The sequence below is a fragment of the Hypanus sabinus genome, chromosome 26, assembly GCF_030144855.1.
Source record: "Hypanus sabinus isolate sHypSab1 chromosome 26, sHypSab1.hap1, whole genome shotgun sequence".
Lineage (NCBI taxonomy): Eukaryota > Metazoa > Chordata > Chondrichthyes > Myliobatiformes > Dasyatidae > Hypanus > Hypanus sabinus.
Genome location: NC_082731.1, coordinates 26,336,052 through 26,348,309, shown reverse-complemented (window position 1 = coordinate 26,348,309; position 12,258 = coordinate 26,336,052). Strand labels below are relative to the sequence as shown.

The following is a 12,258-nucleotide window of genomic DNA, read 5'->3' as shown; positions in this document are numbered from 1 at the left end:
AGAGACAGGGAAGGACGTGGGAACTAGATGAGGGTTACAGAGATAAGGAACGTTTTAGGGGGGCAGAGGGTTTCAGAGATCGGAAAGGTGTAGGGGCTGGAGAGCGTTACAGAGAATGGGAAGGGTGTTGGGAAGGAGGAGGTTATAGAGACAGGGAATGGTGTAGGGACTGGAGTAGTTTGCAGAGATGAGGTGAGGTATTGGGTCTGAGGACTTTGGAGGCAAACGGTGATGTGATTTCTAAAAGACGCAAAAACAACAATCACAGATGCGGATCGTCTGAAGCAGGACATTAAATGGGGAAGAAGTCTGCCCGTGTTGCAGCATCTGAGGAGAGAGAAGCAGAGTTATCGTTTCAGATTGAAGAACCTTCATCCGAATTTCAAAATTATAGTATTGCTTCAATAGGACACTGGAATTGTCTCTAACCCCAATGACGTCCTTCATAGAATGATAGAGTCAAAGTCCATGCCTTTTTGTTTTAAACTCCCCTAACATGGGAAACAGACTCTGTGTAGCAACCCTGTCTATGCCTCTCCCGATTTGATTATACCTGTATAATGTCACCATGTTTACTCCGGTGTGTGTGCGTGTGGGGGGGGGGGGTGGGGAGTGGGAGCGGAGGGGATCCATTCTCCCCTGGTAACTCAACTTCTCCAAAGTACTGAATCGTCACCGCACTATCTCATAAGACCATGAAGCAACAAGATATGGGAGCAGAATAAGGCCATTTGGGCCATCAGGTCTGCTCCACCATTTCATCATGGCTTATCAAATTTTCCTCTCAGCACCAATCTTCTGCCTTAACGACCGTATCCCTTCATGTCCTGACTAATCAAGAATCTACCAACCTCTACCTTAAATATACATAGAGACTTGGCCTCCGCAGCTGCCTTGTGGTAAAGAATTCTACAGAAATTCATAAAGAATTTCCTCTTCCTCTCCATTCTAGAAGATCGAACCCTCTATTTTGAGGCTGTGTCCTCTGGTCTAAGACTCTCCAACCATAGGAAACATCCCCTCACATCTACTCTGTCAAGGTTTTTCACCATTCGATAGGTTTCAATGAGCACTCCCCCACCCACCCCGCCATTCTGCTGAATTTTAGTGAATAGAGGCCCAGGACCATCAAATGCTCTGGGCCTGTGTTAACAAAAATTCATGAAATGAAGGGTGAACTAATATCTCTGACCGAACCATTTCCTTTCTCCTAGATGGAACCAGAACTGCACACGGTATTCCAAGTGTGACCTAGCTAACGTTACTTCAGGCCTAACGTCCTTTATTTTGAGGCTGGCTTTTGACACCTGATAAGTACTGGTACCAAGAGCTTCTGGATCACAACCAGGGTTCAAATACAGATACATTGGAGTGCGTCCAGGTCTCAGAGGACTGGATGCAACCAATGTTTGCAGCTAGAGATTCGAGAGCCGACATCACCCTTGTCTATTTCCGTTGAAGTCGCAGAAATTCTGTGGAGATTTTGACGGATAATTCATTAACCCAAACTGATGCAACGAAATGAATCACAAGGAGTTACTGAGTGATATCAAAACAGAATTTATTGATATGATGGAACGGTTTGGAAAGCAGCACTTCAATTAAAAACCACGTGATATCTGTACTGCTCAGCTTAGGCAATGTGCGAGAGCATTTTTTTCATTCGTTACCATTTACAAAACTCTTAAAATATTAACATAAGTTCGCCAAGAAAATGGTTGGGTAGAGACAGCTTATATTCCATAATAGCTTGACTTCCCTCATGGTTTGCCCTCTGTGCCAGGGAAGCTTAAGGGTTGGGGGAAGGAGTGACGTTCTTTACCCTTGGGTCAAGGCTATTAAGTCCATTTTATTGCTTACGCTAGGAAAGGATGGTGTTAACTGGATGAGCAACTAGGCTGGCTGAAATAGTCAGCAGGCCGTGGTAGGATCTGGACTCACTATGTGGCCCCATTCTACGTCCACGAGGAAGATTTTTTTCATCACAGACAGGGATTTTAACATCACAGCTGACTGGTTTTAAATTGAATATATTTCGAAAGAATTGCCTTTCTGAAATTTCAGATTATTTCTTGAATTTGAATTCCTCCAACGGTACTCGTGGAATTTGAACTTCAGACGGTGGATTCTTAATACAGGTATGTCCATCTAAGGAGTAGTCCATACCCAAATTTACTGGCAGCCCGCGCCGGGGATGTAGGATGTTCCCCGGCGCGGAAGCCACTCTTCTCAGCAGAGTGAAAGAGGAGATTGAATGGAAGGGGGTTCAAAATGCGAAGGAGGAGAGAGTACTGTTGCTGGCAGGAGAGTATTGAGAGCACTGAATACGGACGAAAGGAACAAGAAAAGAACTGGCAGGGTCGGGAAAAGGAGCAGGAACCAGGAGGAGTTCTCTGGAAGTCGGCACGGACTCAATGGGCCGAACAACTTCCTACCTTGTAAGCACTCTTAGGATAAGGGACATGCATATTCCAAAAGCCGCTTATATAGAGATAACAAAATGATGCGAAGCTGATAAAATTTAAATCTCACAAGAGCGAGCAGTATAATAAATTCTATGCGTAAATGCAGGAAAAAGGATTTTTTTTACAAGATGTTGAGATTGCAAAGGAAAGGCGATATATGTCAGGCATTTACAACAGCAGGAAACTTCTGACGATGACAGCGGAGTTATTATCTCTGTATTTGCATGGCTTTAACGATTCTTGAGTGAGTCCACCACACCTGGCTCCGGTTTGGCTTCACGCCAGGGTTCTAGGTAGCCGACAGGACCCTGCTTCTGTCTCCATCTAGATGGGGAGAGAGAAGGAAGAGTTTAGTTTTCTCACTGCTTCTCTGTCCACCAGACTTGGACTAACCACAGTCCCTATAGGCCAGGCCTATACTGTTTACTGTTTACTATACAATTTACTGTTAAACTGTTGTAGTGTACAGCCAGGCCATTCGGCTCAACATGTTTGAGTTTCTGCTCTCTTTCCTTGAACACCACCCTTCAGCTACATCATGCTGTCAGCATGGATGCTGAAGGAGCGTCTCAACGTGGAAGGGGCATTTTGAGGAAGCGCAGCACTTTGGGTGGATTGGTACTGAGGGAGATCTGTGAGAGGAGTGGCGATGAGGGAGAGATGCACTGCAGTGCTGCTAATTCTTTAATTCTGCAGTTACCATCAAATCAGCTATTCACAGCGTTCAGGACTTCCGGGCTTCCGCGCCACCAGAAGCTGTTCGGCCCATCGACCCTCTGTTAGCTCTGCCCCTCACCTTATGATATCCAAACACGAACAGACATCAAGATGTTGAAGATAACGCTTTTGAAGAACAGAATCCTCAATCCGAAGACTGTTAGTGAGAGCTCTTGTACGTCTCGTTCTACCGGGGGAGAAAAGAGAGGAACACTGAGATGGCATTCAAAGTTGCCCTTGGGTATACGAGAAAACTGAACAGGAATCTGTGGATTGATTTAGCCATATCTGCATCTTCCTACCTATTGCCTACCACTCTCTATCCTACACTGCAGTCAAATCACACGCTCATCATGGCTTCGGATATGTCCAATGACTTGATCTCCACAGCTGTCTGGTGTCAGGTCCACAGACTTACTTTTCCCCTCCAGGAGAACACATTCTCCTTCCCTTCTTAAAAGGCAGATTTCCTGAAATTTGTGCCCGCTACATAGTGTTGGGACGAACTCCACAAAGGGTATCTCTGCTCCAATCCTCACTCTCTATCAAAGTCCCGCGCAACATATTTGAATAGAACTACCTACCCAACCCTATTATTGACCCAACTTGCCCATTCTGAAGCAAACTCTTGACCCAATCTGTTTACTTCCTAACCAAACTGTTGAGTCATGCGGCCCAGTCCCCAACCCCACAATGGATCCGAGCTTTTCACTCTCCAATCGCACTGTTGATTCAGCCTGCTTATTTCCCAACCCGACTGTTGACCCATATAATTGCTCATACACAACCCTAGTAATTCTTCTAAACGTCCTTCCTTTAGCTTCTATTTATAGTTTCTGAAAATAATACGGGATACAGTGGATTGCAATGGGCACCCCCAAAATTCCTTGAAGCGTGAAGATTATAATGAATATTTATAGCAAGCACTTACCGTCTTCATCATCGTCATCAAGTTCAATGCAAACCCCCTGGCCACCCTCTGAAAGAGATAAAAAGTAACTTCATGAGTCTAGTCCATGGACAGTCATCAAATGCCACACTGATCAGACAGGGTAAGGAGCGCACTGGAGTAGGTGAATGAGCAGGTCCTGTCAAAGCTAGAGTTGGGGAATGAACAGGTTAGTTCGATAGTGGCGTTGAGGAATGAGTATGTTGGGGGTAGCAATGAATTTGGGGAATGACCATGTTGGATCAACAGTGGGATTTCGGGTGAAATGGTTGCATCAGCACTGTGGTTGCTGAATGTAAAGTTTGGGTCAGCAGTGGTATCGGGGAACAAATAGATTGGGTGAGCAGTGGAGCTGGAACGAGGAAAGCGGGTCAACACTGTGCTTGCCAGATGAGCAGGTCGATTCAAGGTTGAGGAATGAACAGGTGAGTTCAATACTGGAGTCGGCGGGATAAGCAAGTTATGTGGAGAGTTACTAGTGTTTGCTTAATAGTTTTATTACAAGGGTATTTGCTGAGCGAAACTTTCCTGGTCTGGGGAAAAAAGAGCAGGAAGTATACACTTTAAATCGGGGAGGAACTGAATTTATCCCCTGAGTGTGTGGTTGAGTTTATGGGAAGGATCCCAAACACAGCTGTGGAAAGACCTGGGAAGTATAGATGAGACGTGACCGCCCTTGTGATTCTATAACCAGTTAGATAATTTCCTAGCCGTTTCCCCTGAACTACTGATGTTTTGGGCTCTTGCTCGGTAGATGACGTTTGCAAATTCCACTCACTAGATCCCTACTTCCCGCGAATCTTTCCCACTCACTAGGTCCCTGGTTCCTTCCCGCCCTTGAAACCCGCCAGATTTACTGAAATATTTCAGTGCAATTTTTAAACAGATTAACATATGCCGGTTGAGTCGAGTTTTCGTGTTAAACGATCAACGTACTGTCCACGTAATCGGTCTCGTTGAACCGGCAGCTCATTTGAGACGACACACTGGACCATGGCGCGGTAAGGAAAGCCAACAGGCTGTAACTTTTGTCCTGGATGGAGATTTGAGCATCTTTTTCAGATCTTTTCTCGGAATAACTGCCTGCAGATATGTTGAGAGTGTACTTATTGGGTAAGTAGTCAGTGGCAAGGCAGGCAGCTGGCACCCGCTTGTCGATAGCTTCCTGCGCAGAGGGTCGGAGGAAATAGACGGATGGCTTCTGTGCAATGTTCCGTTCTGCAGAGAAAAAGAAGAAGACAAGGTGAACTCCTTGGTTAGTGGTCTTGCTCGTACTTCCGCGCATCCCGGGCCGAACGGCTGACTGACAGAACAATCACAGCTTAGAAACAGGCCATTCGACCCTGCGTCCGTGTTTACTATACAGTATATCTCAGATCCCTTTTCCTCCCCTGTCCTGGACATACAGAGATACAGCACAGGCTTTCCGGCCCACCGAGTGTGGATAGACCATCGAATACGTGAAACGTAGTGCTTTTTGGGAAGTCAAATAGGGTAGGGCATACATCGCATGCCACCACAGTTGATGAACTGGGGGACATTTAGTCTTTGGTTTCTAGCTCTCTGAAAGTGGCAGCACAAGTGGACATGGCTATGTATAAGCCATATGGCTTCAGAAGGCATAAGGCCTGGATGCCTTGGAGGGGATGCTTCCATTAGAGCGGGAGTTGAGGATCTGAGGGCACCGGCTAAGAGGAAAAACAGCGTTACTTTAGAACTGAGGTCAGGAGGAATTTCATCAGCCTGAGGATGCAGAATCAGTGGAATTCGTTGTTCAGAAGGGCGGCGGAGAACAACTGGGTGGATTTAATGTGGAGGTTAATAGATTCGGATTGGGAAGAGTGTTAAGAGCTGAGGATGGATGAATGAGGTTGAACAATTCAGCCACAATTGACACAATTGGAGCGGACTCAATGGCATGGATGGGCGAATCCCGCTCCTGTATCTTACAGTCACTCTCTTGCCTTCATAGGTCGTTTCTTGTAATATCAGATCTGGAACGTTGCAACCTTACAAGACGCTGGGACTGGCTGTAAGGCGAGGTTGGGCTGATTTGCCAGAAGCGTCGGATGCTGGGGGTTGAACTGACAAGTGTTTTTTATAAAAAATTCTGAGAGGCATAGATAGAGCAGAACATCCACCCCAGGCTGGAAATGTTACAGACAGAAGACCATAGTTTAAGGGTAAAAGGGGGAATGTTTGAAGGAAATTTTGGGGGAATTTGCTTTTACAGATATAGTGACAGGGGTATTTGGAGACGTATTTGGATAGAGGGACAACACGCAGAAGAACAGAGGGGTATGGATTATGTTCAGGCTTTAGTATAATTTGGCGTCATAGTCAACTTAAACATCGTCGGCCAAAGTGCCTTGTCCTATGGCCACATTCAGTTTCCTTCATTCATTTGCCTTGTCTCTTTGGCCATGGCTTCGAATGAGCTAAAAGAATGAGGAGTGAGGGCTCACTGCCCTCCTTGTAAGAAAATTCTAGAGGTTTACCGTAGTACACGGGATGGGGTCAGGTGGTGTGTGGTAACCGGGCCTCGTAACCAGACAGGAGGGAGAGGTGGGAGAGCCATAAGAAGCAGTAATGATGCAATAGGTTCAGACAGTAAGACCAGGAGAATAGGATATAGGATGTAGGAGCAGAATTAGGCCATTTGTCCATTTAGACTGCTCCGTCATTTCATCATGGCTGATCCACATCCCACTCAATCCGTATCCCCTGCCGTCTCCTCGTATCCCTTTATGCTCCAACTAATCAAGGATATATCAACATCTTCTTTAAATATACCCAATGACTTGGCTTCCATAGCTGCCAGTGGCAGCGAATTCCATAAATTTACCACGCTCTGGCTAAAGACTTGCATGATCATTTCTCATCTAAACGGACGTCCCTGTATTCTGAGTCTGTGCCCTCTGGTCTGAAACTCCGCCACCATAAGGAATATTCCCTCCACATACACTCTGTCGTGGCCTTTCAACTTTCCCCAGGTTTCGATGAGCCCTCCCCTCCTCTTCCCGTTCGTCTGAATAGAGGCCTAGAGCCGTCAAACAAGTCAATGTCTGGACTTGTTTGATCGTATTCAATTCAATAATAACTCTCTCTTGTCACAATTTATCGGGACCTATCATGTGCTTTTGTGATATCATTCTGGAGGAACAATGTCTCATTTTTTAACTGCATTGCAATTGTGGTTTCTAAATGACAATAAACTGAATCTGAATCTGAATCTAATTTACTCCTTTTTAGAGCCATCTCAGTAAAGTTAATTGAAGCGGTGGCAGACGCTTGGGATCTGCAAAAAAAAAAAAAACGGAAGATGAAGAAAATCCTCAGCAGATCAGGCAGCATCGGTAGAGAGGGAAACGGAGTTAACATTTCAGTTCTGGGGCTTTTGGGTCAGAACGGGATAAAAGGGATAGCAAATTAATTTGCAGTAGCAGTGAAAACTAACTTGGTTTTACTATTTCTTGGTTCCGTGCAAAGGGTCTTTGACTTGTAATGCCAACGGTTCGTCTCCCCACGGATACTGCCCTATCTGCCGAGTTTTTCCAGCATTTCCTGTTAACATTTCAAACGGCGAGAAAACACAAACTGGATCAAGTTTGACTTAGTTGAAGTTGTGGTGAATCAAGCACCAAACCAAACTATCAGTTTGCATTCCTAGTAGTTATTGTATGCAGAGTTTCATGCTACTTTCTCATATACAATGGCACTACGTATGCATGAATAATATATTAAAGTGATATTTACATTACACGCCCTTTATTAATGTATTGTCTCTGCTTGCCTGCATTTCTCTCAATCCCACCTGCCCCTGCACATTTATCTGTCCGTTGATTCCCCGTTTTTGAAATTCAGCAGATACACTGTAATTAGATTCCCTGCTTTATAAATGCTATTCGGAACACAAAAACATATAAAGCTGAAATGTCCTCTAACCAGAATGCGAACTCAGAATTTAACCATGTAATTAAAAGAACATACTATGCTCCATTAAATGGGTGCTGGGTGCGACGGGAATTTTGGGTGTCTGATAGCTGGCATACTCTTAAGTCCTGAACTTGCTGTTTTATGCTGCATGACTGAACTCGTGGTTTTAGTTGTAGGAAGAGTGTAGGAAGTGGAGATTATATCTCATGGGAACTTTTTTTTTTACACACGCTCTTCCAATTAACATGAATAATGCTCATCTCTAACTTTTGTTAGTCATTGAAGCAATCGACAGGGAAACAACCCTTTTTACATATTGGGCCCAACAAGCACATGTTTAGACGAATTCTAGACTGATTCCATTTTATTGGATCCACATTAAAATTCTTCCCGACAAAACAATAAGACTCTCACCTACACCTTATGATCAACCTGCAGTGACTAACCCGGAAGCTGTTTGCTGGTGGAAACTTGTGGAAAAGACCTGAAAGTCGGGATCGAACCTAGGTTGCTGGAACGGCGAGGCAGCGGCTGTACCTGCTGCGCCACTGGATTGGATTCCCTACACCACACATGGTGGCCTGGCGGTCAGGAAGTGAGCAACGTCGCCCTGCTGAATGTGCTGCTACCATGCTGTCCGGGAGAGAGTACCAAGGTTTAGAGCCGGTGATGTCTCAAAGTCGAGAATATGTCAGTGAAAGCTACGGTCAGGTGAAGCTGAATAAAGAGTATTTGGTGAAGAAGCTTCTGGTTGTTGGGATCTGTCTACAGTAGAATCTTCCAATCTGGGGTTAACGGTAGGAGTCCATGGCATAACATTTTGGAAACCCTTGGTCCACAGTCTCTCTACAAACTCCCTTCTTCGTCCAATACCCACTAATGTTTCCTTCCTGCCGGACATCTTTCCCTTCTGAATAAATCCTTCTGGACAGCTCGGTAAGGGTGAAGGTTTCACAGTAGTCTTGACTTTAGGCAAGGCAAAATCCAGAAAGCATAGCATTTGGTAGGGAACTGATTGAAGCATTGAACAGGGGAGCGGGGGGGGGGGGCGGGGGGTCCTTGCCAAGTTCTTCGATCTAACAGTCCAGCCCATAGAAACATTCAATACCACATGCATCAGGAGTCCCCAGTCTTTCCTAAACGAGGAAACTAGCTCAATCGATGAACCAGACTTGCCATTCACTGATTTCCAAACAAGGCGGACTCACATGGAGTGATAGTCTATGTAAGTCGTATCGTTCACACAGCATCACTTGTCCACACATAAACTCAGTGGCCTGATTGTATGCGTAGCAAATGCGTCTTACAGGGTTCACGAAGAGTGCATTGAGGCATCACATTCCCACTTACACTCTCTGGAATGTCACGGGATTGCGGCCAATTTTCTGCTAAATAGACCATGTACTAGAGCATGTTATCTGAAAGTCAGACTAACTATAGCTTAGATTTCATGAATTTCTCCCACCGCACTCTTATACTTGCCCTCTCTCACCCTTGCACTCTCCCACAGTGCTCTATCTATCTACCAACTTACTTTATTCTATCTATTGATATCAGTCATTTTCTCTTCTGTCTACTTCTCTCTGATTCCCCTTCTCTGTACGTGTCAGTAATTATTTATCTTATATGTGCCTCTCAACTTCCATTACTCTCTACATACATTTCAACCATATCTCGTCTGTCTGTGTCTTTCTATCCAACAGCGCCCTATGTATCTGTTTATCTTCTAGTTTGTTCATTAGTTTGCTTCTCTTTCTAATTGTTCTTTGTCTTTTTAGTGATATTGTGGTTTATTGGAAACACCATTTACTGTTATAGTTTTAATATTAGAGTTAACACTTAATTACAAACTTATAGCAAACGTAACAATTTTTAAAAGTCTGATATATTAAGTTGCCTTTAATTTGGGATGAGAATTAGGCGAATTGCTTTACCAACTATTTAGCCGATGAAGATTACATGTCTATTAAACTCATTGCTGAGAAATCTGTGCATTTTTTATTTATTAAATTAATTGCTGAAAAATCTGTGTATTTTGTTTTACTAATAGCTGAAAGCATAATAACTCACAACGCAATCACTGGCTCCTATACTTCTTTTAGTCCCTCGTTCAAATATTATCTGTTTATATAATTCAAATTACAAATTTTTCGACACTGCCTCTTTCTAAGCCATAGGATCCACACAGCGGAGAAACAGGCCCTTTGACCCATTCTGTCCATGTAAAGTATCAAGTACCCACCTACGTTCATTAACCCCGCCTCTTTCTACCTACTGTGCAACGTAAATCTTCCTTTCGTCCAAAATTATGGAACCTTGGATGACAAACATTGTTGAAGTTTGGATCAGGAAAAAAAAAAGTGAATGGATGATTAGTGCAAACAAGCAAGTTCGTTGAGCAATATAAAAGATGTAGGAGAGAATTTCATAACACAATAAAAGCGAAATAAGAGCAGGAGTAGACTCGTCAAGCCTTTCTACTATTAATTATGATCATATCTGAACTCAACACCTTTTCTGTGCCTTTTCCCTAAACAGCCAGTTCCTTGGCCTTAGTATTTATCCATCTCCACGTTATCTGAGGGGTGTTATTATTTAGACAGGGTGTAATGGGTATAGTAAATGTGCTGCTAGGAGAGGTGTTAGGAGCTGGTATCATTACAAATTAAAACATAATCAAATACATGAATATGAAGGGTTTAGAGGGATATGCGGCAAATGCAGCTCAATAGCCTTATGTTTGCGAGGCATCGTGTTCGGACTTGACGAGGAAGGCCGAAGATGAATTTCCTCGAATCTATGAATATATCAAATGACCTGCCTTTCATCTTCTTTCTAGGGTAGAAAATTTCAGAGATTCACTATGCTTCCAGACAGAGGTTGGGTAGCTCAGTCGGTAGAGCATCAGAGTTCGAATCTGAGGGTCCAGCGTTCAAGTCCCTGTTCACGAGGGGCTTTTCAATTCTGAACGATAAACTGCCTTTAGGAGACGATGTTTTCGAAGACATCTCAAGGCTTTATTTTTGGAAATTTGAAGGATATTTCACACACATGGTGGTGGTTAAATGGAATAAACTTGGGAAGTATGCGTTCTAACTGATCTAACACACAAACACACACATGCTTCAAGGTATTTGTGCATCCGTTCTTGAACTCCATTTAGGACCTATTTAGGACCTATCCCACAGTTCTCGGAACGGAGGGCCAGCTGTTCTCTCCCAGAATACTATGGGAACATGGGAAGACTACTGCGATCTCGATGGAGACTTTTGCATCTTCTTTAGTCATAGGTAAAGTGTGAACGATCTGGAGAATCGTTAGAATCTTTCCTTTATTTCAGAAGTGCAGCATTTCCAATCCCGTAACATCAGGATAGTGAGCCTAATGTCGGTGGTAGGGAAATTATTGGAGATAATTACAAGGAGGATTTATGTATATTTGGAAAGACAGAGTGTAGTGACAGATAGGCAGCATGGCATTTCGTCGGGAAAGTCTGCCTCAGTAACTGAGCAGGCAACTGAGAGGACTGACGCAGGAAGGGCAGAAGGCATTGTCTGTGGACTTTAGTAAAGGCGTTATGGAATGTCCTACCACAGGGCCCTGCGTGGTAGTCTGTTACAGAAGGCTAAGGTAGATGAGAGTCTGTTCAGCTAATTGCATCGAAAGTGAAATTCAGGATAGGAGACAGAGGGTAAAGCTGGAAAGATTTTTGTTTGATTGGAAGGTGGTATATGAATATTTAAATGGAACTAAAATGGTGTCTGTCGGGAACAGCAAATGACGATGCAAACAGACAAGCAGTATATCATTTCAGCTTTTCACCCTGGATTCTAACCCTAATGCCCCCCGACCCAATTTAGCTTGTTTTCGTTGATTTATAACAGGATTTTCTCTCTGAGATAAATTGTATCAAACAAAATAAAGGTCTACTTACGCGGAGTTACAGTCAGAATCGTGCCAGATCCAAATGTTATTTTGGTGCTGCTACCCACACAGTACTGGACAGCCTTACAAAATCACTACTTACGTGGAGCTAGAGTCAAGCTGAATCCAGATCCAAATATTATTCGCCGGCTTTTACTAAACCTGTGGCGAAAACCTCACCAAAACGTCTATGAAGTGTTCCAGAAATGAAAGCCTTTAACAGGACTTTATAACTTTACTCCTATCTTTTATCTCAGGTTTCCAGCA

The 12,258-nt window shown here is 43.9% G+C and overlaps 1 protein-coding gene across 6 annotated transcripts in view; it reads right to left on the bottom strand.

The window, feature by feature from the left end:
- Positions 1-1,550: 1,550 nt before the first annotated feature.
- LOC132381329 (M1-specific T cell receptor alpha chain-like) overlaps positions 1,551-12,258 on the bottom strand; it is a 90,609-nt gene continuing 79,901 nt past the window's right edge. For all 6 annotated transcript variants that reach the window (XM_059950697.1, XM_059950698.1, XM_059950701.1 and 3 more), the window contains exons 2-5: positions 5,068-5,349; positions 4,114-4,161; positions 3,262-3,369; positions 1,551-2,789 (exon numbers count right to left, since the gene is read on the bottom strand). In XM_059950697.1, the coding sequence (XP_059806680.1) occupies positions 3,263-3,369; positions 4,114-4,161; positions 5,068-5,349 (437 nt within the window). In that variant the 3' untranslated portion in view covers positions 1,551-2,789; position 3,262. The remainder of the gene's footprint in view (positions 2,790-3,261; positions 3,370-4,113; positions 4,162-5,067; positions 5,350-12,258) is intronic.